The sequence below is a fragment of the Aptenodytes forsteri genome, unplaced genomic scaffold (genome assembly GCF_000699145.1).
Source record: "Aptenodytes forsteri isolate BGI_AS27 unplaced genomic scaffold, ASM69914v1 Scaffold193, whole genome shotgun sequence".
NCBI classification, from domain to species: Eukaryota; Metazoa; Chordata; class Aves; order Sphenisciformes; family Spheniscidae; genus Aptenodytes; species Aptenodytes forsteri.
The window spans coordinates 18,839,231-18,866,033 of NW_008795405.1; the positions used below are offsets into that span (position 1 = coordinate 18,839,231).

General features: G+C 40.9%; 1 protein-coding gene across 2 annotated transcripts in view; it reads right to left on the minus strand.

Moving 5' to 3' along the window:
• Positions 1-16,633: 16,633 nt before the first annotated feature.
• The window catches only part of AKT1 (AKT serine/threonine kinase 1), a 73,605-nt gene continuing 63,435 nt past the window's right edge, over positions 16,634-26,803 (minus strand). For both annotated transcript variants that reach the window (XM_009280892.1, XM_009280893.1), the window contains 3 exons: positions 23,636-23,723; positions 18,742-18,844; positions 16,634-18,050 (listed from right to left, as the gene is read on the minus strand). In XM_009280892.1, coding sequence (XP_009279167.1) covers positions 17,971-18,050; positions 18,742-18,844; positions 23,636-23,723 — 271 coding nt within the window. In that variant the 3' untranslated portion in view covers positions 16,634-17,970. The remainder of the gene's footprint in view (positions 18,051-18,741; positions 18,845-23,635; positions 23,724-26,803) is intronic.

Here is a 26,803-nt window from a genome sequence, read left to right on the forward strand (position 1 = left end):
CAGGATGATGGCAGATCTCTGGTGCAGTTCCCAGCTGTCAGGTATCATAGGGCAGATAAAAATGTTGTTCCTGTGGTAAGCACCTTAAAACACAAAGCTGAGTTTTATGAATGGGAAGAATCTGTGGGTTAGTGCATTTAAATGTTAGTTTTAGGAATGAATTTTAAAACTTGGCTTTGTTTCATTTGAAGCTCTAAGCAGTGAACAAAGATGTTTTTCAGTCAAGCGTATTTTTCAAACCGAAACCTTTAAGTACGTATCTGCTTTTTCTCATTCTCTCCCGAGGGTGAGAGACTGAAAATACTGTTTTGCTTCTAGGCTCCCGGAGAGATGAGACATGTTGTTTACAAATGATTTATGTTTCAAAGTAGTTGATAGATACAGGTTTTTTGGCTCATTTAGTCACTGCTGTATTTCATAGAAAGCTGTCCTCTGTAAACAATGACATGGATTTCATAGCTTAAAGTTCTTATCTGTTATCCTCGAGCCTGCTCCTTGAAAGATGGTTGTTCATTAGGACAGATACCGATGCAGAGTGAAGACCTGGGAGAAGAAAAAAGCAGGAGGGCTGGAAGAGAATGGTTAGAGGCTGGGAGGAGCAGGGCAGGAGAAGCACAGAACAGTGTGGTCAACTCTTGCATCGGGGTGGTGCATCATACATGTAAGAAATTTTTTGGTTTTTTGGTGGTTACCAGCTCATTTGCTTCTCTGGCTTCAGAAGGTGTGAAAAACTGCTTCTCATGTGCTTGTATCTCCCAAAAGACTCAGATCTCGTTATTGAGGAAAGCTCCTGCTCTAGCCCTGCAGTTCTTAGATGAACAACGGGAGGTAAAACTGCGGACTGTTTTTAAATCTTTATATTGCCTACAGAGAAAACCCATGGGAAGGGAAGAATCATTGGGTGAGAGGTCCAAAGATTTTTCTCTTTGTCTAATTAACTCCTACGCACAAGGCCTTGTCTGTTGCCACTGATCACAGAGCTGTACGTTGGGTACTCCTAGGACTGCATAGGGAGAGTCAGAGAAATTGTCTGGTTTATTAATTGAGCAGGAGATTGTTTTTTATACTGTGCTTTATTGTTATCATATGTTCTTCCCTTCCTATTCAGTGCAAAGTGTCAAAAATCGAAGTTTGCCTAGTGTTCAGAGGGAAGGACATCCTCTGGGGAGCCAGCGTATTGACGGGTGAAATACCCTACGGTAATGATTTTGCAGAGGGATGGGAAACTTCTTCTGAGGCCTGTATATCATCACTGGTGAAATACATCTCAAAGAGCACAGTTTTATGTCTAAAAGGAAGTCAACTGATCTGATCAGGATAAAACAATTTCCTTAAGCCTAGTATGTGAGTAAATACTAGAAATGTATGGTTGCGGAGATACCAGATGTTTCTTTAGGGACAATCTAGGGTGGTAAATTACTTCAGTAGTCTTCAGTATCTACAATCTGCATTAGAACAAAACCACACAATATTATGAAGAACTTCAGTAAAAAGATCAAATACACTTGAGTTATCTCCTTCAATAGCATTTATCCATTACACGCATCCCTCATAGTAGTGTTGTGTTCTTGGCGGGTAGACCAGATTTGGTGGTTACACAAACGACCTTAGTCCTGTGTGCGCAGTGAGTAATTCCTGTATGTTGTGTAGATCAGGTCAGAAGCCTGTTTGCTTTCCAAGAGAAGAGTGAGCCATTACACAGATGATCCAGACACCCTAAAAAAAAATAAAATAAAATCTTCGCTCAGGACACAAACCTAACCAGTGCGATTGTGTGACTGGTACCTCTTGTTTAATACAGACAGCACCTAAGCCTCTTCCCCTCCTTTTGTTTTAGTGTCCTACCCATTTGGACCCTGACTTGTAGCCAATTCACAGCCTTTTTTTTTTTTTCCCCCCCTTCTTTCTGGGCAGGTGATAACTAGATGCAGCTGTATTTTTATCTCAGGACAGGGCACAAAACCCAAGTTATTTAGGTGTAAGTGAAAGATGATGTCCTTTTTTTCTTTATGAATATGGGTAAGACATTTATGCTTTGCTTCTGTGCTATATTTGCTACCATCAGCTGTGAGATACTAAAAAGTGGCAGCAATCCACAAATGGTTGAAATCTTCTGAATCTTTTCTGAAGAGGCAACCAATAAGTAGAAATGGAAACAGTATCTTTGTCCCTAGGTTTGTTAAGTCTGATTCTTTTGAGAACGCACAACTAGCCTCCAGGTGAATTGGTTAGACAACAGCAAATGCCAGCACTATGCGAATAATACATACTTCTCTCTTTCACCATGCAGGACCCTACTAGTAGCTGCATGATGTTTTTGTGTTTTGAGAAGATCAGACTGGATTAAAAAATTGAATCCTAGCAAAACTTAACCAATATTAAACTCCCACCTATGCTGTATCTGTACAAGCTTAGATATACTGCTCCCTTGTAACTTTTGGTTAGTTGTGATACTGTTTCATCATGGCAGGATGATGCAACTGTTAGCTATTTGTGCCGCCTTTACCTTCCAGCTAGATTCCTGCAGTGCTGACTACTTAGGCATGAAGTCCTCAGTGCTTGGGGAAACTACAGACAGTATAGAGTGTGGCAGTCTATCTCCACAGTTTATTCTGTACATGTCAAGCTTGTCCTCTGTTCTGTGCAGTCATTTACCATCAACTGTCAGACTAAGCTTAGATCCCAAGCTATTGTAGAAATGTGTGGGGTTGTCTGAGCAGAGGGAGGAAAACCTCAAACCATCCAACAGAAGCACTCTGCCAACGGGCAGAACAAAACTGCTACAGCAGCACAAAGATCATATAGCCAAAGTTTGTCGCATAACATTGGGTATTACAGCTTTGCAAATGTGAAATGAGAGGGTTGGTGGGAGGCTCTTCCAAGAGAGCATCTTTCTTCCAGCAGGCTTTTGCACGAGGACAGATAAGGCTAAGAAAGACCATGAATGTCGAGTTTCCTTGTGCCTTGTGTTTCTTCCACTCTTTAGGGTTTTTCATTACTGAATCTTACAGGGGAAGGTAGCAAAGCTTTGAACATTGTGTTTTGTTTGTATTGAAGCAAATTGGTTAACCTATTAAAAGTAGCCAAGAGGCTTCAGAAAATGTTAATGCTTCTTTAAAAAGCATTTTTTTAAAGCATTAAAAAGCTTTAAAAAGAAAAAAAATAAATAGGAGCTGTGTAATTCAAAGACCAACATTGCTTGTGGATAGCAAATTGGAAGAAAATTATTCTAAATCTTACTATTTTACATTAACAAAATTGCAATAGAGTGAAAGTGGACACCATATATTTTACAATATTTTAATGAGTATCACAGTAATATACATAACTTCTATTTCTTTTGTATAGGTACTTTATTTCTAAAGAAATTGAAGTATCATACTTTTTACAGTAGATTGCATTTTGAGCTGCTACCATTGTAATACAAGTTTTAATGATATTTGCTAGTGTTGTGTATTCTGGGCTTTTGTTATTTTGTTTTTTCCTTAAGGAAATGCCTCAGCTGGAACCAAATTATTATAGCTTACACTTTTATGACAAGTTTTTTAGTTCTCGTGGTTGCGATTTCCATTAAAACCTAATGATAGATGTTATATTACTTACCTCTTGCAGAGGTTATTATTGCTTAAACATTTTGTGGTTGTAGGATTTACTTTAAACTTTAGGATTTGTTTAATTGTATTTTCTTACATTGTTTTACTCAAATGTAGTAGTTGAAATCATGATCCCCTTCTTGTTTGTTCTGTTGTCACTTACTCTGTAAGATACAGATGTTTTTCTGTTTCTTTCCCTGACAAATACAGTTGTAAGTAGTGGGTCCACTTGATAACCTGCACAGCGATGTCAAAATCAACATAGTTTCACCAGGTACTATCTTGATCTGTTCTACATACATATGCTCTTAAACTTGCACTGAAGTTCCGAAAACTGTCAGTGGCTCCTTGTGCAGAAGTCCACTTTAATCTGATTAGAGACTTAAGATAAAACATAACCATTCATCCTACCTTTTCAGTAGAAGTTTCATGTTATGGCCACAGGGTGGCATCACTATGTTAGTTTTGTGTCGATTGTTACCCAAGTTCTTAGTTTTTTCTCAAGTCCTCAGGGCTTGGTTGATACTGTTATAATTGGACTGCTAGGTTGGAGGGGGGAATGTTTTAAAACATCCCCCTCATAAATCTGTAGGTCCAAAACAAATGCTTCCAAAACAGAATTTTTTTTATCCAAAAATACTTTGTACCATTCATAAAATATAGCCTGAAATTCAAAATGGACCGTTTTGCTGTCTTCAAAGACAAAAGCAAAATGTAAATCGTGCACAAACACAAATTGATCGCATTATTTTTTCTTTGAATTTTAAGGTATCAGTATCATAAACAAGGGTATTTATATGCCAGACAATATGTAATTATATCACTCTTTTCTTAAAAAAACCCAAAAAACCCCAAAGAAACAAAAAACCACCCCAACTACCTTATGCCTCATTTCACATTTTGTTGCATTAAATTAACATATTGCATACATGTTGCTTCTCATAAAGACGTGAAAGAGTACAGTCATTGCTATGCTGGTAGTAGGACTGTAAAGCTGGATTTTGAAATGGATGGTGCTGAGCGAGCAGGCTAACATCACTAGAAGGCTGCTGCCCATCACCTTTGCATGGCAGTGGCAATGGGGGGATGGTCCTGATGATTGAGAGAGGGTGAGGGTTGTTATGCCATTCTTTGAGGAGAACAACTTGAGGAATTACGGGCTGGTCAGTCTGACCTCAGTCCACAGGAAGATTATAGTGTGAATCCTCACAAAAGCTGTGACCAGCACTACATCCAGGCATGTGAAGGGCAAGAACATAATTGGGAACGGTCAACGTGGATTTATCAAGGGCAAATTATGTCTGACCAAGCTAACTGAGCATCACCAGATGAAAGAAGTGGATGTCATTCACCTTGACGTTAGCAAGGCTTTCAACACAGTCCCCCAAAGTACTGCTGTAGAAGCCGCGCTGGAGAGGTATGGTTTGGACAGGTGAACCATAAGGTGGGTAGAAGCTTTGCTGGACTGTCAAAGGGCTGTGACAGGCAGGGCAAACCCAACCAGCAGCCGATGACCAGTAGCATTCCTCGGGGGTCGTTACTGGCACTGATGCTATTGGATGTCTTCGCTGATGACCTGAGCGATGGGACAGAGCAGACCCTTAGCCAGTCCCTGGATGATGCTGGGTTGGGGGCAGTGGGCCGTACCTGAAGGTGGGCAGCACAGGAGCCTCAGCAAGCCATGGAAGTGGGCTGGCAGGGGCCTCCTGGATTCGGTGAGGGTAGGTGTGAAGTCCTGCCCTGGGGACAGAGTCACGCCATCCATAGCCCAGGCTGGGTGCTGACTGACTAGAAAGCAGCTTTGCAGAAAAGGACCTGGGTGTGCTGGGGGGCGCGTTGCACCTGAGTGAGAGCGTGTCCTTGCCATGGTAAAGGGAAGCCATGTCGGGCTGCATTAGCAAGAGCAGAGGCAGCATGGGTCCCCCTGTGCAGGAGATCCAGAGGTGTTACTGTTGCACACAGAAGCTTTAGTTGTCCTGAAGACCCTACAGTGCACAGAGACACCCCTAACAGACAGGAAGCCTGGCTGCTTCCAGCTCACAGACAGGGCATGTCTGTGGCCTTCAGAGTCTATCAGAAGCACAGGTATTGCACGATTTTTCTTGGGATTCCAAGGCTGTGTATTCATGTATGGTGCTTTTGAATACACTTAGGAATTTACAGTACTGTTGAACCTCTTCAGCACTCTTAGACCTGCTGCATTCTTCCTCTCTTCTCCTAAGCATTGAATACTGGTAGCTGTCAGAAATGAGGAACTGGTAAAAAGATATGTGGTCTGACTATGTCCACTCTTACATCCTGTTTACTCTGCTAGAACTACTGATATGATGAAACTTGCTCATATCCTTAAGTGCTTTGGTGGGCTGTGCTGTAGAGTGCAGCGCTTTGCAGAATATAGATTCCTGAGCCTAAAGAAATAATTAAATTTTCAACCAAGTAGCTTACATACAAAAATTAATGCACTTCTATGTATCTCAGTCCCAGCAAGTTTCATTTTAGGAGCTTGATTCTCCCACGCTTTCTTGCACTGAGTAATAACTCGCTAAATGAGTAATCTGATTGTTCTGATTTCTCTTTCCATGATAGCAAGATTATTTACTGCCCTAAACTAGATTTTAAAATATTTTTAAACCCAGTAAAAACAAGCTTAGAAACCTGGGACTGTAGTCATTTTGGATGAACAGTATAAGGAATTAAAGTGTAGTAAAATGTAAGGCTGAAAATACATAGTCAATGTGCAAATTTTCATGGTCTCCTCACAGAAATGTTAAAAGAAGCAAGCCAGCTCAAATACTTCCTTCATATTCTGCTGAGTGGCTTAACTCCATGTTGTTCTGGATGTCCTCACTTGTCTGAAAATGGGAGAACTTGGTCTCAGTCGGGTGTAGTCACATGTATTGCTACTTACAGAGCTGGTTTAAGATACCTGTGTATTCAGATGGGTCAGATTTTCACATGAATGCAAGAGCTTGCTTACTCAGCCATCGTGTGGAGTAAAGAAGTTCTATAGAAAACTGCTTCATTCATGTGAGCTCATATCAGCACTGTTCAACACAAGCATCTGTAAGTCCTGAAAATATCTTTTGTTCCTTACCTATCCAAAATTGGAATGCACTGTCTTAGTGAGACCAAGAACTAGAAGTTGTTGTAAACCCAGTTAGAGGGACTTTCCCTCTTCACTGGTACAAGTCTTCCGTTCTTCGTTTACTCCATGTGCTTCCATATATCCACGTGTTCGTGTTTAGGATCATTGCTATAACCTTTTCTTCTTACATCTTGTACCGACTTTGTCCCTTCTGTGCTGATGCTACCGATGGATACAGCAAGAGCTTGTGCACTTCTGTTCACCGTAACGCTAATAAGTTTTCCATTTGTGGAAGTGTAGTGCTGTCCCTGCTCTGCTGAAGAGATCGTCAAAGCTCGCGGTGCTGTCCCTTCATTGCTGCTGGTGCTTGTAATCTGCAAAATGATGTGATTTGGGGTTCTTCCATCTTTTCCTTAGTGCCAGATACTCTCTTCGGTTGTGTTTTACAGTGCAAGTATAGCTTAATACGCAAGAGTTGTGGCTCTGAAATGCCTGTAATATTAATTTCACAGGTAGTGTCTTCTGCCCAAGTTAAATGAAAACTTTCATAATAATGAGTGCTTCAGAAACACTGTCAGGAATGAGACTACCCTTTAATGTTTAGTGGCGTACATCACTTGGACATGAAAACTAGCTCAAACCTCAACACTTGTTCTCTATTTTCTCGAGAATTTCAGTTCTTGTGAGGCTTTTAACTTTATTTCTCCACTCAGAATATTTTCTCAGTTTGCTTAACTCATGCTACCATCTGTTGTTCAGTAACTACTCAGAGCCAAGACGGCTGATGGAGATCTGAGTCCTCTTAGATCAGCACTTGGCACCGTGAGCTTTTTCACAACCCAACAAGCAGTTCCAACAGCTGCATGCATGAATCACTTAAGTTATAGTACCCTGCAGCACCCTGTTAAGAATGGGTTTTGACAATCTGGTCAGATGCCACACAAGCAAAAGTGCTATGAACTGAGCTCCTTGGAAGGTGTGACGTAAATTTAAGATCATTATTTTGATACTCATTTTAATGTAATGTGCTCTAAAGTTTCATTGCTGTTCAGAAAGCTTTGGGAATACCTAGATTGTACATAAGAATTTACCATTAATTACAAAAAAATTTCAGTAGGCTGGGGGGTGTGTGCATGTGTGTTTATTTGTTACAGCAAACTATTCTGACACATTCTCTATGGCATTTCATATTACTGAGAGACAGTTTGCCCCAGCAGTAGAACTGCTCTTCACATGCTTTTGAGTCAGTCTATATTTAAACCTGTCTCCAGCAGTATTTTATTTCAGTTGTTTTAGTCTGGTTTGCTTAGCTGTGGACACATTCTTGATTATGCTGTATGTTTATTGAAAGATTTGCTATCATGTACTGTTCTTCTGCAAACACTACAAAACATCGTTTCATTCAGAGTTTAGCAAGCTGCAAGAGCACTCCTTTAAGGTTTGCAAGAGGATAGCGTGGATTCCTTGTTGGTTTTGTAGCAGTTAGCTGATGGCACTAACATCAAGCCCAAAGGACTGGTGTGAATCAGCCTAGTGTCATTGGGCAAACTGAGCTACACAGCCGAGGATCTTGTCCTGCATATAATTTGTGTTACGCTCTAGTGTTGTCATTATTTGTTTAATGATAACCATTGCTTTGGCTGAGTATGTAACACAAGGCCATTCACAAAAGAATTTATGGAGTCTGTCTGTTTGTATTTCACTTAGCTGCCTAAATAAGGGGGGGAGGGAGCAATATGGAGGTTATATTGTCTTGATTTTATTTTGAAGCTGCATCTGCAGACTAGCTGGAGCCAAGCAGGGTTAACTATAGGATGGGACAGTATCATCCAGGAATAGGGTGTTGAAACTTCCTGGGCAACTTCCACAGAGCCGCCTGGCAGGACTTCCCCCCAGTTCCTCTTAGAAAATGAGACCAGTGGGTTCCCAGGGGATAATGAGGGATGGGTGCCAGAGGTGAGCCATGGAAAGCCTCAGTGGTTCTGCAGAAGTAGGATGGGAAAGGACATGATTAAGTCTTGTGTCTAAGAGTTTAACCAATTTTGTTGAGTCAGACCGCAAGCCTTTCACACCACTAGAAAGGTGGATTAAATAGGCCTCAGGATGTACAGGCTGCAGGCTGAGGCAGCGAACTTGAGGATGCTGAAGAAGGTTGGTGTTGGTTTCCCAGAGTTAGTTTCTAAGAGTTTTAAAGAGTTAAAGAAAATATGTAAATGTCTTCCATCAGCAATTTTCAGTAAATATCTTCCATCAGCAATTTTCAGTTAATGTCTTATCAGGGATTTAACTGTATTTTTACAGAGAACTCTGGATAGGTTAAACTTGATAGTTCATACCACAATGAAAAGATAAGTTAGATAAAGGGCAGAGAAATGGTTTGTTTTGCTTTCCCCAGGTTTCTTACATTTACCAGCTGGAAAACCGTACAAATTTAGGGGTGCCCTGGAACAGAAATGGATGCCGGACAGTGAGGGATGACCAGATTTTTTTTGTTGAAAGCAACTGACTTCCTTCTAACTCTACTAAAGAAATAAGAGTGAATGATGAAAGGTGCTGGGTAGTTATCTCCTCTTCTTACCCTAGTGATTTCTAGTTGTGCTTCCGCAGCAGAAAGGATGTTAAAAATATCAACAGGAATAGGAAATCGCTTTAAAACTCAATGGGAGACATGCTCTTTTCTTTGATAAGCTCAGTATTTCATGCCATAACACATCAGTCAAGACTCTACAGGAAACCCGGAGGATGCAGGTTTATATAGACAATGTAAAGTGGTCCTATAGGTTTGGGTCAGGTGACAAAATTAACTCACCCAGCTTTGCTACATTAAGGAACTGTAGTATCCAAAATAAGGTTTCATTGATAGAGTACAGCTAATACGTCCATCCCTGAAGTCAAGTACTTGGTTGTCTTCAGCATTTTGTATCATCTTCTAGGAAAGCCACCACACGCAGACCAGCGGCAGGCACAGTCCTGACCCACGCTGGAGGCTATGGCCAGGACTTTCTCCCAGTTCGTGTGCCACACCAGATAGTGCTGGTGGGAGAAGGAAGGACTACACTATAACTATGCTTTAACTACCCTACCTCCTTTTGCTCATTAAATCTGCACTTGTCCGAGAGACCAGGGAAAGAGGGTCCTGCAGCTTCCTTTTACCATTTCAAAGGGAGCTTAGCTGTATATTGGCTCTCTGATGTCTCCACAGCAACCCAAGGAGCATCCAGCATCAGGACACTGCCCAAGAGAAAATAATTTAAAGAAATATTATGTCACTTCATAACACACCCTCTAGAAGGGACTGCAGAAGAAGATCTGAAATAGGCTAAGGAGACATAAAAAAGAATGAGAGAAGGTAGGGGAGGAGGAAGAAATCCATTGTTTCTTGTCTGCTGGGAAGAGACGGGGGAAGGAAAAAGGTGTCGTAAGGAAAAAGTCAAAAGGCAAAATAAAGAGAACTGGAGTTCAGACAAAACTGACTAAAAAAGGGGAGAGGGGGCAGAACAGAGCAGCCTGGTCTCTACAGGTAACACCCAGCAATCTGCATCCAACCTCCGTGCAGCAGGGAAGTGAAAGCCCACCTCCATGTGCCAGCTTTTTTCCTGCTCCCAGGAGAGGAGATCCGCTCTGCAGCAGACAGACAGATGGCGTTACCATTGCCTGTGCTCCTGTGGGGGATTTTTCCAGATGGGGAGTTGGAAGCGTCTTTGTGCTGCTACAGCCTTCCTCTCCAGCAGCCCTGAAGTGCTCGGGGCCTCCACCAGCCTGTGCACCCGTTATCGTATGCTACTTAGACATGTGCACACATGCAGCTCGGTGCTGTGAAAATTTCAGCTGAACCCGTTAGAAAAAGAGGTGTATTTATATCAAGGGTTTTCTCCATGTTTGAAAGTTTCCGTGTTGACTTTTCCTTTCTTGTAACATGGGCCTGTGTTTTTTCATTATCGAGAGATTGCTAATAAAAACTGGGCCCCCAGCACTGATCTGAAAAGAAAGTTGACACGACTGTTTTGCACAGAGGAACCCCAGACGACATTGCATCACTCACACGCTGACTTCATCAGTCAATCTCGGTGCTTTCCTACAGTGTTAGGATACCTCTCCTACCTCCAGCAAAGCACAGATGTGACAAGTAAGTTTCTCAGTTACCTGGAAAACTCTGGGCAGCCCAGGAAGCATCATCCTCATCACGACTCAGTTTGCTGCTTACTAGAATTAGAAAAAAAATCCATTTTAAGTAACAGGCAGGCAGTCACCTTTGATCTCCACTTCCATAACAGCTGAGCAAATGAGCACAGAAAGTAAAACTTTGGAAAGGTAACGTGATTTCAAGTTTTACAATCATCAAGTAAAGGGAGATACTAAGTTTAATCCCTTTATCTTAGTTACACATTAAATTTATGACAACCTCACCTGTGTAAGTAAGTACATTTTGTTCTGCTTTCTTATACTTCCCTTCCTCTGCACCTTTCCAGTCTGCAGCTGCACATGTGACCTTGCTCTTTCCACTTCATTTTTATTCAGTTTCACTTTATACTCATTCCTGGACTGTCAGCAGGTATTCCTGTCTTCCTGTTTAGTTTCATTTCCCTCAATAATATCAGAATAAGGAACAATTGCAGCAGCTGAACACACCGTATGGAAAGCTTACTATATGCTGCAACCATCTTAAGAATAGTATCACTCCATTTGCATTATTAAAGTTCATTAAAGGGCTTACGTTTTGATCTTTCTGCACATCCATAAAGCCTTTAAAATCATTGGAGCAATTTATCAAATACATTAGAAAAGTTCATTACTATTAAAAAAAAAAAAAAATCACTCAAATGCTGTATTGTCCCCACATGCCAGGCCTGTGCGTGGGAAAAGGTGTTGCAATTGTTCTTGCATAGTCAGATTTGCACTTCACTGAATTAAAAATAAAAAGCCAATTATTTCAGGCTGAGGAGCCTCTACAGCGCTAAAGTTCATAAGGGCTTACGTTTTGATCTTTCTGCACATCCATAAAGCCTTTAAAATCATTGGAGCAATTTATCAAATACATTAGAAAAGTTCATTACTATTAAAAAAAAAAAAAAATCACTCAAATGCTGTATTGTCCCCACATGCCAGGCCTGTGCGTGGGAAAAGGTGTTGCAATTGTTCTTGCATAGTCAGATTTGCACTTCACTGAATTAAAAATAAAAAGCCAATTATTTCAGGCTGAGGAGCCTCTACAGCGCAGACCTTGCCCTCAGCCATTCTGGGACACCTGACCGAGGCACTGCTGACATGTGGTGAGCTGCTGGATTCAATTCTGTCAGGAGACCTAAGTCAAACTGGCATTTTCAACAGCAGTCGGCAAACTGGAAGCATATGCAAATCCACGGGGTACAGCTGCAAAGCTCCAGGTGCCAGCCACCTTAAGGGAGCTGCAGCTCCAGCCTGCACTAGAAACAATTTCTGAGTGACCTGTGTCAGACAGGTGAAAAGACCATTAAGGAATCTATTTTGGGCACGACACCATGGAAAGGGAAAGCTGCAACCACCAAAACCAAGCAGAGATGAAAGTGCCTGGTGGTGATGCTGTTTGTTAATGCAGCCTTTCAGAAGCGGCCAAAGGATCCTGTTAGAGTGCAAATCCTAATGCAACGCAGACATCATCCTTCACCTGAAAAAGTAAATGCCGCTGAGGGTTTTCCCTCCTAGTCATGCCAGGAGTAGCGTATCCAGCCTGCCTGCACCCATCGCAAGCGATGCAAGGGCAAGTGTCGGTGTTCCTGCTTCAGAGGAATGCGCTGACAACCTCCACTTCAGTAAGTGACAATACGCTAGAATACAATGTACTCTTCATATCCCTGAGAAAATTACTTACAAAACTATAATGCAATAAAACATGTACTAATTCAACAAAGATACACACTTTGCTTAAAACAGTAAGTGCAGTGAACTGGGGATGACCAGGGCCAATGACATGAAAGAAAATGAGAAAAATGCAGGATTTGTACTACTGGAAGCATCTCAAAGCAAGGCTGGTGCCAAGTCCCTTAGATTGTATGAAAGTAGTAGACAGGTCGTGTCAGTCTGGAAGTATAAATACATACCAGAGGTGATTGATAGGAAAAAAAACCCATAAAGAACCTCCTTCACTAAAGCACACGCTCTCAAATCCAGGACCTAAATCATTAAATAGACTCACAGACTAGTTGAGGATTTCTGGAGATTGTCTGGCCCAGTGCCCCTGCTCCAAGCATGGTCAGCAAGACTGCCCTAAAGGAGTCCAATTTGTTCCAATCACTGTACTTTTCAGTAAGCTGAAGGAAGAACAGTATTACTGGTTTTGCTTTCCTTCCAAAAGAATATAATGTTTAAGCACGTATTTTCTGATCATTTTCATCCAATTTCGATGAATTCCCAGGCACTGTGCTGAAGATGACAATCACTGTTTTTTGTTCTGATACAGGTTTTCTCAGTACTACACAACGGTTTTCTGGCTAACAGCATCAGTGCTGTAAGAACATAATAGTGCAAGGAAATAGCTATGGTAGAATTCACAGATAACTAAAGATCAAAACATTTGGGGTAGGGATTGTGTCTCCTCTGTTTCTGTGAAGAATTTTCACTCTTGTATTCAAAATAATTATAGTATCTTCTGTGGGGTGAAAGTTATGTATTATTTAAAAAATGTGCAGAACTTGAGAGACCCTCAGAATTCAAAAAACACAGCAACCACTGTCGGTGCAGTCATTATCTTCTCAAAACAAATGCAAAGACCTGATAAAGATGCAAAATACAAGCGGTTACGGTAGTATGACAGAAGACATGAAGAAACAGTGTGGAAAAATTCATAAAAATGGAATCTTAGCATAGACCGGGGTCACATTTAACACAGGAAGAAGTTCATAAAGTCCATCTCTAGAGAAACAGGTAGTGAGCAGTACCAGGCAGCCAGCCACGTGAAGCAGTGCGTCAGTGAAGGAGAAACTGAGAACCGAGCTACAAGCACGCTGAAGAACCACAGAGGGAAGCAGCATTTTCACATACAAAGTCCTTGGTCTGGTCCTCAAGAAAGAAGCCACGATGCTCACAAAACCAGGATGGTGACCAGCAGTTACAGAAGTTAAAATTAAGGAGGGAAAAAAAAAGGAAAAAAAAAAAAGTGGCATGCAGGGACTACGGTAACAAAATGGTTTTGTTTAAAATGTTTTCAGACACAGAGCAAGTAGTCATCACCTGATTAGAATGCAACATATGTTCCATTAGACAGAGCTACTACACGTCTGTACACTCAGCTGCACTGGGGATAATAAGCTCCCATTTGCTATAGGCACTGTGTGTTCTTTTCGTTTTACTTCTGGTGGCAATTAACCTCCCTGTTATTAAGAAAATTGAGCTAAAAGTGGAAGACAAACACACTCATTTGCAACACTGAAGAAACAAGATCCTTTTACGTTCGCCCATTTCTTCAAATGTGTTTTTACCTCTGAAGCTTTTAGAAACAGTGAAATAAATCAAACCTTCCTCCTAAATTATCATTTCCCAAACTTCTCAGGCAGAAACCCCATGCAACTCTTATGGGCGCTTCACGTGTGTGGGCTTCTCTTCTGCAGCTCTGTCTCCTTGGAGTTTGCATTCCCACTATAGGACGTGACCTCTAATTTGGGACCACCATCCTAAATCCTGCTACTGGAGATAAAAATCTGACTTAGCATATGCTCTCTAAAAAGCAAACGGTATTTTCTCTGACAAAGATTTAAAAAAACCCACAAACACTTAAGAGTATGAAGAATACAGTACTCTTGTACTGAGCATTTAAATGCACGTAAGCAATCCGAAGTAGCAGAGAAGAAAATTCACCCCCAGTTAAAGCAAAGATCATCCAATTCAAACAATCAAGGAAAGTTTTTACCCTCAAACCTCCAAAAACTATCGTAATTTGTTTCTCAGTTGGGAATGCTATAAACCACGGTGATCTTCGCCCAGTTTAAACGGAGAACAGCCTGCCATATCCTAATGGGATTGTACTGGATGTTTTTGTTAAACAAAAGAATATAAAACAGAATTTGCAGAATTACCTGGCTTCTGCCAACGTCTCTTAACCCCAAATAGCACAAGCAGCGGTGCATCTCTCTTTCAACCAGTGCTCAGCTGACCTCGTCTTCCGACCGTAGTCAGTGGCACACAGAGAACTGCATTATTTGCTCTTGCATAGGTTTTTCTTTCCCTGTTTTTCTCCCAGCCTGAGTTTACAACCAAATTCCTGGGCTGTGACATACTGTGAGTGTTCTGCACTTGGGATGCACCATCTTTGCTGCAATGTACACCACCAGAGCAAGATGACATTTGTCAATGCCAGAAGGAAGAATGAGGAGGTTCTGGCTCTACAGATAGTTAGAAAAGTTTTGGGTTTTCAAATAAAAGAGCTAAAGGAACGTGCAAGATTTACACGGTCTCTGCATTTACGGTACAAAAGCAATCCAAGGTGAACGGCACTCAGGTCACAGACTTTTGTGATAGGTAGGGAAGGACAACAGGATACTAACAGTGATGGCTATGCTACTCCTTATTTTCTGTGCTAAATCAAAATTTGAAGAACACACTTGACATTTGCAGGTAGACAGCTGTAATGCTGGTAATCATTCAATTATAGACGACAGGCAAGGCGTTTTGAATAATCACAGGCAAAATGAGGGAGGGTATCCAGAAGACCCTGCGTTCAGGTGTGGCCCTCAGAGCTCACAGTTGCCAACAATACAAAGATTCCCAGACTTTTTGGCAGCTTTTTTTTTTTTTTTTTAAGTTCCATTTTATATATGGGAATTAAAACAAAAATCCATTAGCAACAACTGGCAGAAAAATACTGTTCTGAGACATAATCAGCCTCAACAGAACAACCCGATCCATGTCTGTTCCTGCATTTGGAAGACCAGATTTTCCTGGGGCAGACGACGGTAACCTTTGCTCATTCGTGCTGCCTATATTTGGATGCACGGAGTGTGTTAGTTCAGAACTTGTCGGGGCTTGTAGACTTGCAGAAGAGTTCTTTGGACTTCATCCCCGGGCTGGCTGCAAACTTAGATGAAGGCTTGGAATCGAAGGAAGGAGAGCAGTTAGGAGATCAGACTTGCAGAAGGGGACAGGCTGTCCAGCATCAGTGCAAGGTATCCTCTACAGAGACACAGATCCCTCCTTTCACCTTCCCTCCTTGCATAAAGTGTGCAGTAAATTCTCCTGGGAATTATACCCTATTCCTTGAACCAAAAAATGTTTTGGATGTTTAATGGCTTACAAGTTGCAACTTCTGTGCTTAGTTTGAAGCACACTGCAGTCGTCCTTGGACGTTCTTGTACTTTTCTCTGTATTCTTGTTTGAAAAAGGACATTCCAGCCTCGTATAATTACCTCCTCGAAGCGATTAGTATTAGTCCCTAGAAAGGAAACGTGGTATTATATATTGTACACTGGCCCAAGTGACTGGAATAGAAACACCTTTGAAGATTAGGGCCTCAGTAACACAATCGCACTGGCATCAGGAGGACAGCAAAATGAGGCCTGTCCTTGTTCACCTCAAGACAAACTATTTCTGGCACTATTTCTTTTAACAAACATTTTCCAAAATTATCTTTGCGTAATGATCAGCACAGAGATGAAACAACTGAGGAGGGGCAGAAAAGCCTAAATCCCTCAGTGATGTGCACAGGAGACTCAAGAAACTGGAGCAGTTGTTGCATCTCTACAAATTCAGAAGGCTCCTACCACAAGAAATAAGAACCTAACTTGTTAAAGCAATTTTTATTTAAGTATTTGGAGGGAAACTTTCATATCATGAGTAAAAATACTAGAGTTGAACGTTGTTTAAAAAAAAAAAAAAAGTCAAGATGATGGGCTCTCTGTGCAAACACAGCAGTTTCTGATGGAAAGGGGAAGCGAGGGCTTTCATAACATACTCCCTTTCAAATAAAAAAATTAAATGCTAGTTAACTGCAGTACATGTCATCATTTTTTATACAGTCAAGAGAATGAAAAACAAAAAAAAGCAATTTAAGAGAACGCAACCTACAATGGAATAAATTCATTCGCAGCAGAGACAGAATAAGACTGCTTTTATGAAAATTACAAAGAAACATGATACAACAAAAATAGGGTGTGGGGAATTTTCCACTAAGATTAAAAATGTAAAACAAAACAAAAAGTGAATTTTTAACACCATTATTATTCAAACACGTATGAAGTTTCAACCTAGTTTTTTTTCTTACACATGGGAAACACTGTTAAAGTGAATCTTCAAGAGTGAGAAGGCACCATGAACTGTTGGCCGATACCTTTAATGCACACTCAAGAAAGAAGAAATGATCTGGCATGATGCAAAAAATCATTAAGTGTTTATATATATTCATATATCTTTTCATTAAAAAAAAGCGGCAACAAGTCATTACTTCAGTGCCAAAATGTACTTTTGTCTGGTTGACTCACTCATTAAGATGATTTCTCACTTAGACCTGTATGGTATTTTTACACAGTGGTGAAAGTGGGTGATTTTGTGTTGTTGCATTTCATATTAGATTGGTAAATCAAGCGTTTTCTAGGTTCTGAGAAGCCAATCCTATGAAGTATTCCTAAACTCTACGCAAATGGAATAATTAAATGCACTGTCTAGAATGGAATACTCATCTGTACGACGTGGCAATTCCACTGGATTCAGTTTGATACGTAATGTCTTGTAGCAGATGTTATAACAAAAATAACTTTTGCTTTTTGATTTACCTCACTGAGGCCATTAATGCTGTTCCTATAGTTGGTTTTCTGGAGTTGGATGACACTTCGCTGCTGTCCAAAATGAGTTTGAACCTGAACCCTCCAGAGTTTGTTCACTTTGTTGCTTATATTATTGCACTAGCTACTAAAGTCTTATATCTTCCTATATAAATCTAATTGTTCAGAGTGCAGATTCTATATTTAGATAATGAACTGTATGAAATAAATAAAATAAGGGGATTTTCTGGTCAGAGTTGCTGATATGTTGAATACCTTAATTATTTCTAAAGTAAACAGTTTTGGTGTATATTCTTAAAAACCTATGGTCATTCAGCATAAAAGCCTTGACGTAATACTTTAAGAATGGATTTGTTTTCCTTCTCAAAAATGCATCAAAGAATTGTTTTAAATACAGAATCTGTGAGGCTTCCTACAAATTCATCTAAATCGTAATACAAACACAGTTTGTAATTCAGATAATATAGAAAGTTCTCTAGTGTCCATTGAAGTAAGGTCCCCAAAATGCAGTCTGTTTTGTTGCTGAATGGGAAAATGTTGCAAAACATTAAGCGGTTCCACTGGCTGAATAGGAGAACTGAGGAAAATGAGGTCTTCTCTCGTTATCTACACAATCCATGCTGTCATCTGAAAAATGAAAAAAAAAAAACAGTAGACCACATTTGCTACCTTTTTAAGTAAACAAACAACAAAATAATGCATGGTAAAGTTATTTCAGAAAATTTCGCTGTCGCCTTTTTCTTCCACGACTTGAAAGGACAAAGAAACAGGAAGTCTTAAATGTCACCCCATTAAACGGGCATCACAGGAGATCCTGACTGTTGTATGTAAACAGTTGTTCGGATGTCCATTTAAAATTGCTAGGAGCTGCATTGCTAAAATCTATATTCAGTGTTCTGAATTTCTGGCAATTGCTATTTCAGAGCATCAAACATGCTCAGTTACCATGAAAATAAAATACAGTTTGATTGAATACGGACGTTAGGCCATACTCAATTGACTGCTGGCATATACACAGTGTGTGTGCAGATGTACACATGCAAAACTCATGAGCAGAATTATTTTCCAGTGGGAATGTGCGGATTTGGAAAAAGACAACAGTACAAATAATTTCACTATCTTCTAAAACAGGTTTTTCATTTCCCAAACTGGAAAGTTTCACGTCAGTTTACCAGCTTCTTGGTCAAATACGTATATGGAAAACCAGCAAGTTTAAACTGATGCTTTTTCAAATGGTCTAAAGAGACCAGGTAACGTTACAGCAAATTATTTCTGGTCGTCTGGAGAACATAGAGGGCAACATTTGGGAAAACTTTACCTTGGTCAGGAGGAGTGATTGTTATCATCTGTGCTGTAAATTCTTCATCAAAGTATCTTGTATCTGTTTCAGATGTAACTTGTGGCTTAAACGGAGGCACGAGCTATGAAAACCAAAAAAATACTGTCCATTTACAGGTTCTTGCAGGTAGAATTTGAAACAGGTAGAATTTGAAATAGAGTTATAAGCTACAGTGCCTTTTCCTACATTCCTAAAGTAAGTTTAAAAACCATCAGTTCATAAAGAAGGTACCATAGACAGTAAAAAGCATTTATTTAGGTGTGCGCTTCCTATTTATGGGGCATTTAAGGCATTTTGTCTCTAGGATTTAATTGCACAAAGAAAAACCTAGAATCCTAACATTTCTTCAAGTAATAAATAACATGCTTACAAATTTTAAAAATAATAGCATATACTGGTTCCCCACCTAATTATATGGAAATTGTCAACTGCATCTAGTCAGATTTATGCTTGAGGAGGATGAAAATGAGTAAGAAAGATGCTCAGTGATACCAAACTGATCAGCTAGACTTGCATATCACCACAAGGGTTGTAATATTCACAAAAAAAATTTCAGCTACAGAGCTACTGTGCCCACGCAGCTCTGACTGCAACTGTGCTGTAGGTCGGACCAACCCGGGAGAATTTAGGACAAGGCAGCAGCACTTATACTCCCGGTCCCCAAAAGCAGTTTGGTATCAACTCTGAACTCAGAAAATCTGGAGCGCTTACAAAAAAATCGAGCATGCTTAGCGGTGAACATTCTCCTCTTGTTACACCATGAGTTGCACTATTTGGGTTTTATTCTTGACACTCGCTTGGGCAGGCAGGCTAGAAATCATTCATGTGTACCTAGGCAAGCTCTGGCAAGAGGAACTCCAGATGGAGCGGAGCTGCTTGACGGGGGCTGGAGGAGGAGCGCGCCTGGGAAGCGGGGTGGCGGGGCTGGTTGCATACAGATGCACAGAGTTGGAACACGTACAATTTCGGAGGGCAACGGAGCTGGGATTCAGACCTCACTCACCTCCCCGCTGCACGATGGGTAGAAACAGAATGTAAACACTGTTCTTAGCCCTCCCACAGAGGACATGTAATAGCTCTCAGTGCTGGGCTTCAGTTCGCCCACCACTGGGGTTAAGCATGGCCATCTTTTAATAGCACAGAGCCACAGCAGGCAACAATTTAGGAGCGTGATTGAGGAAGTATATGGCTTCCAATCTGAAACCGCAGGGAAAGGTTTATCAAGGCAAATGGTAAATTGCTCCAACTGGAACTAAGCAGTGACCCCGAGAGTTGCACTTCTGCTCTTACAGAAATAAGAACGCCGCCGACAGAAATCGCTACCTGGAAAACACTGGCAAATCTTGAGTGTACAGAACACCTCTTCCCCACCCCCAACTTTTCCTCCAGCTTAGATCTGAAGAATCATTTGCTTGGCAAGTCAGTTAATAAGAAAAGCACTAGCTTCAAGCTCCCTATCGCCAGGATCATCTTTCTGATCTGTTTTGAAAGCACCTAAGAGTGTTGTCCTGTCTTACAAACAACAATCCAATGAAGCTCCTTCACTTTCCATGTAAAGACTTTAAGAAGTGTAATCTATACATAAGGTGATACTTCCAAATACAAAGAAACATTCTGCAGTTTAAAACCAATCTTAAAAAATTAAGGGACCTAAAAATTCTGTTTATTGTAAGAGAGCACAATTACAGTATATATTCTTCATCATTTTTTTGAATTATTAATGATCCTCTGTGCCAAGGATGGCTTACAGGAGCCTGGCAAATGTTCCTGTGAAAAAAATTAGGTCCTTAGAAGTGGTCTTTACATCCTGAATTTAAAAAGGAAAAGGAAACAGGATATCCCAAAGCCACAAGTCACTCTGAGCCTTACAGTCCTCCTGAAGCTATTGAAGAGGGAATGCTTCGCATTGTAATGTTAATAATGCTATTCTCAGTCAAGTCAAACCAGCATATTATGTATAAAAACCCTGTTGAGGATGAGCATTCTTTCTTTCACATTTTAACTCTATTCTCTTTCTCCTTATAGCAGTTGTCTGCCTATTCCTTAAAGCGAACCTTGGTTTGTTTTTGACAAGCTGTGCGTGCATGCGTGTGTGAAGTTCTGTCTGTCCTTTTAAGCTAATGGTGGTTTTGGCACTCGCAATGCTCCCAGTTGCTCTAGCTTGCTGTGCGCAGCACAGAGTGATTTAGGACTTGGGCACTGCAGCAGACACCTGAACTATGCACATCAGAACGACTCAGAGCAGCAATCCTAAGTCAGAACACACGTGTAACGGGCTAGCGCTGCCTGTGTCATTTTCCCTTTTATTTTAGTATCTGTTAAAAGTGATTTGAGACAGATTATGATGCACCCACAAGACAATTTTTTTTTTCCCCTAGCTGTCAAATTCAGAACATTAAGCTGGAAACAGAGGGGAAGCCGCAGAAAGCTCTAACACTGGCTTTACCAAGCAAATATGTTGCTTTACTGAGAAGCTGTGACTGCAATAGCTCTGCAGTTCAACTGGCAGAGATGCCACCTGTAGCTTCCCACTGCTGCAGACCAGCATGATACCCACAGGCTTATGTTGGTTTAAGAGATAAAAAAGACCAGAAAAAAAAGGTGATCAAAATCTCACTGCGTATGTTTCGCTAGTAGGTGGGCAAAATATTGCAAATTAAATCGCACCTTTCCTTGCACCAGAGACAAATAACAACACTCTTTCAGGAGAGTCTAATACTTTAGTATTTTAAATATTTCATTTAAAATTCTTGGGACAACCCCAGTTATTCAAAACTCCTTATAATTCAAAGCAAAGCTATGTTTCCAAAAAGCTTAATTACAAAGTAAGTGTTCTCGATTACCCCAAGCCTATATTCATAAACATATCCACCATTACCTGGAGATAGTGGGTAACCAAGCTTAGCACATAAACACCTCTAGGCAGCTGACAAAATTCAGCTTTTATCTGTGAGACTGCATTTCAGGTAAACGCTGCAAGATTCTCTTTGGACCACCCAGAACGTAGGTAGCAATTACTCACAGGCTTTTTGAAATCTCTTCATTTGCACAGCATGGCTATTTCTACAGCAGGTAATGGTTTACATCCAATTTCAGATGCACATGCTAATGGGACAGGAGTAAAACCAGAATCCAGCCTCTTTGGATATGCCAAGGTCAGAAATAGTCTCAATTAGCACACTGTCTTCTCCAAAATATGTAACATCTGGAATTTCCTGGTAGTTTCCACAATAATCTGAGTCAGTACTACTGTGGGACAATTTATGAAGGCCTTCTCAGTCCTATGGATAAATAAATTGCCTCCAGCTGGTGTGATTTCTCCTCCATTCAGGAAAGCAAGACTACCATCAAATAACAAATAACTTCACTGAAGACTTTTGAGCCCAGTTATCAACTTCTTACCTTAAACTGCAAACCCCAAGTATTCAGCTTGTCAGCTGGGTGAAAATGGGGATAACCTCCTGTTTAGAACAGTAATTCAGATATACTTTGTACATCATACTGAATAAACTCCATGCAACTCCCTCCTGTCCTCATGACTGCACACAGCTCTCTCTCAAGGGATGCTTTGAAAGGACAGAGGTCTAAACTCTAGCTACACTTTCAAGGCACAAAAACTTATTTTATGATTTTTCAGTTCCCTTTAGCCACACAAATCTGTGAGGAAGTGAAAGAAGAGAAGGAAACAGAGCACTCTGTAATTGTATACAGGCACTGGACAATTCTCCCGCTACGGTATGGAAACCAGCGGTATTATGCTCTATTTTTTTAAGAATACAAATGTTGCTAGTAGATCACTGTGTTAGTTTTACCAAAAGAATCCAAAGAATTACAACTCAGTTTCTGCTAAGTTTCTTACCTGCTCCCACCAACTGGAGGGACAACTAAACTGTATTTAGAGATCAAATGAGATCTGGTATCATGAGGGGCTGCAGGGGGAAGGCAGGAAATTGGGAAAGGCTGGGATTGAGTGAGATCATGTGGCGCCAGTAGATGGGAACCTTGAATGACCAGACCCACATTTTAGTTAGCTGCATTTCACATGAGAGTTACGGAAAATGTAGCTGGTGAGAATCAAATGGGAGAGGACAACAGCAGATTGCCCCGAGAGCACGAAGCAGAGTGGAGTAAGTTATCTGTGAACAAAGGGACAGTGAGGCATAGACAACTGATGAAACACACTCATACGGAAAGGGCTGGGCTCTTTGACTTCAGTGGCTCCCATTGGAAAGCCTACAAACTCAGTGGGTCTCAAGGAAAACCAATGAGACACACCATGAAGTGCAGACACTTCACATCAGACCTCTGTCACCAAAAAAAAAAAAAAAATAAAAAAAAAAAATTAGGCTTGGACTGATGTAAAAGCCTGCACTTCTCTGCACTTGCCTACTCAGTCTAATTTCATCATTCAAGACAGGAAAAATTCAAAGGGAACAAACAGCCCATCTTGCACTACTGCTTCTAGGAAGTTTTGCTTCCAGATGCTCAGGAACCAACAATAACTCCTGGGCTCGCAAGGGATACATCAGTTGACAGCAAGAAATGGCAACAAGAATTCACAGGAAAAGCCATTTTAAAAGTTTATATACTGTCTAAATTTGGAAGCAATTTTGGTTACATCCTATTTATTCAGTCACAGAAACATGTATCTCATTGAGAGATACTCCTCTCATTGCAAAAAAAAAAAAGCTTTGGTTCAGAAGTAATCTGATTACAGTATTTTAAGAAACATGAAGCAATTTAGCCTTGTTAAAAACAATTGCAAACCTCTTCCGTGGAGGGCTTCTGTGTACCTTACAGAGGGCAACAAAATTTGAAACATTCAGTATATCTACAGCTACAATTCACCTCGGGAGAACAGTTGTGTAAGTACCTTTTTCTCGTATACATCTTGCCAAACAATACCAGCAAAGAATTTGTGCTGCATAATCTCCTTGGCATCATCAGGACCGCCACCTAACCTGTTTGGGGCAAAATAAGTAATTATATGTTTGAGTACAGTTATTTTTCTCATGCAATTTTTATTAAACAGTAGTAAAGAAATTCTGAGTTTATATAATACATTTGGGAGCAGTTCTAGCATTTGCTTCATATTTGTTTTTTGTGCAAGGGCTGCAGGATAGTCTTATTTTAGTCTTCAACACAGTTCCACTAAAAGATTTGAAAACATGCTAACAAATAGAATTAGAATAAAGGTCTCTCCTGAACAAACAAACAAAGGAAAAAAATAATAATCACAATTCAAAAGACCTGCCCTTCAGGAAAGATGCTGTCCTAGGGACCACAGCAGATCCTGCAAGTAAAAGGTCTGAGCCACACACCCTTCTCTCCTAAATTAATAAGTGCCTACCCCTTACAATTTTCTAGAGCAGCGTGATGCCAGCAGTTAAACTGAATTTGATTTTGAAGTGTAAGAGGCACAAGGATTTTTAAGACAAACTGATTTATGCAACCTGATTTAAATTTCCATTAAAGAAAACAGTTGACAACTGCAGTGATAATATCGTGTTGCATGCAAATCTTTCCTCCTCCTTGGCTTCATGAAAGCACAAAGGGTGTTTTATTGACTTAAGGTATATCAAAGATAAAGCACTTCTATTCCAAAATAAAACTGTCCACACAGCTTACAGATGCAATCAGTTTAGTCGCAGTCTTGAGCTAACATGCTTAAATTTTGCTGTGGAGGTTAAAATGTTCTCTAAAAGATTGAACCACATCTGCAAGCAAAGGCATGCACTGAGAAAACAAAACACATACTGAGTAATCAGCAGGAGACTTACTTTCAGGTAACAAGGTTAAGAAGACGCTCAGGATTTTAAGTACAAGAGGTGTCACCATGTTCATCCAGGCTGACCTCTAGTATCTGCCTGTTCTCCGATTCTTGGTGCCACTGGCAAACTGAGATATTATCCCTATTTTAAGAGCTTGGAACAACAGCTCTACATGACCAAGCGGTATAGCTAGAGCTATACCACTACAGAAAAATGTGCCAAGGACTGTTCTTTGAACCTGAAGCCACGCTGCCCACCCAGGCTTCATTCTTGCTGCACAGCAGTTGGCCCTGAATCTCCTCCGGGCCACGTGCGGTAACCCTGTGGCCCTAATACATGATTATTTGGGGGTGGAGGGAAGGGTTACGGTTCAGAATATCAGAGAGAATGTGAAGGCTGTGCTACAGCCCACTGAAGTGGTATTTTGACAGCTTGAGACTGTACTGCATGCTCTGGGACATAGTTTGAAGGCACAATGCTACTGGGACAGTGCTGGACAATTGTTTAGCGAGGAGGAGTCAAATATGGTGACACTTTGTCCGTACTGCCGACTGGGAATGGATCTTGGTGCATGCAACCCTCTCAGCCATGCCCTAGCACTGTCTTAGAGCACGCAAGCTGGCAGAGACCACAGCTGTACCAGAGACACCAAGCAGCAGAGGTGCCTGGCAGTTCATGCTTGCTTTCCCAGCCCTCTTTCACTTAGTGGCACAGCTCGTCAAATATGGTGACACTTTGTCCATACTGCCGACTGGGAATGGATCTTGGTGCATGCAACCCTCTCAGCCATGCCCTAGCACTGTCTTAGAGCACGCAAGCTGGCAGAGACCACAGCTGTACCAGAGACACCAAGCAGCAGAGGTGCCTGGCAGTTCATGCTTGCTTTCCCAGCCCTCTTTCACTTAGTGGCACAGCAACCTAAGGGGTTTGCTCCTTCATGTTCCTTCAGGAAACGTGCAGTGGAACAGGGAACGGATCCTCAGTCTTTGAGTCGCAAAGCGTTGGGTGATGCTCTTCTTCCCCAGGTAAGCTCTAAGACCAAGCCTAAGTTCACCCTAGAGCCCCACAGGCCAAATCAAGCCAGATGATGGCTCTCCCATCTGCCTGGCAGCACGTTATATAGCTGCAGAGCAGCCTGGGAACAGAGACAAACTCTGTGAGTAATCATCTCTCAGCTGGTTCCCCTCAGGTCTAGAGGCTTTGCCAAGTCTCTACCAGGCTCCTTGTTGCTTCTCCAGCGCAGATGACAATGACCAGTGAAGAAGAGGGTGGAGTCGATCCTCTTTATCCACAGATGTCAACAGACTGCACTTCTGCACAGAAGTTCAGGAGTGACTATGAGCTAAGAACCCAAATCGTGTTTTGCAGAAGCATGCAGGAAGGCTGGCTGGCTGCAGCCATGTACGAGTGCTTTGGAGAATACGTTATCTAATACGAGCTTTTGTTCCGTGAAGGGCAAATACATACTCAGGGAAATGCCAAGAAAAACCCCAGATGTTTTACTTACCTTTTAAAGATCTATACTATTAAACAAATCCATTCAAAGTGAATGGGGAAACGCTAGAAACCTCATATTTTGGATATGGAATTATTCCAAAATACACTCTTGTTTTTCAGAATTATTATGAAAGGACCCTCTCAAGGAGAACAAAATTAAATCAGCACCTAATGCAAAAATCATGGTTAAGCACCACTGAGAATGAAGAGCAGCAGGTTCATCTTTTGTAAGGACATGCAACAACTGAAGAAAAAATATAGCAGGAATAAAAGTCTTGAAAAGATTCTTGGACAATAAAGGTAAATTCTGTGCATTTAAGTCTTCAGACAGAACCAAAACCAGTATAAATAGGGCTTAAAAAGAAAAAGCTACTGAGATTTACAGTATACAAGGAAATATAACAGAAAGTGTAGAGGCCAAAAAGCAATTAAAAAACCCCCCAAAAACCGTCAACCCCCAAACTTCTGTCTAAATCGGTCTCCTTAAAAAAAACAGAATTGTTTGGCAGGTAATCCATTTAACTTCCATCTATATTTGAGAGCTTACATTTCTATGTTTCAGCTAAATCCCAAGGAGGAAATTATTAATAAAGTGCAACATCAATATTAAACCAAAACCATTTCCACATTTTTAATTTTTATGAAACTCTGTATTGCTTGCAAGTTCCTTTAATCATTTAATGACAAATATCTGTGCTCCACAAGTCAAGGGCAATCAGCTATCATTCCACAGAGAAATCATATGCAAATATTTTTAAAAAGGTGTACACAAA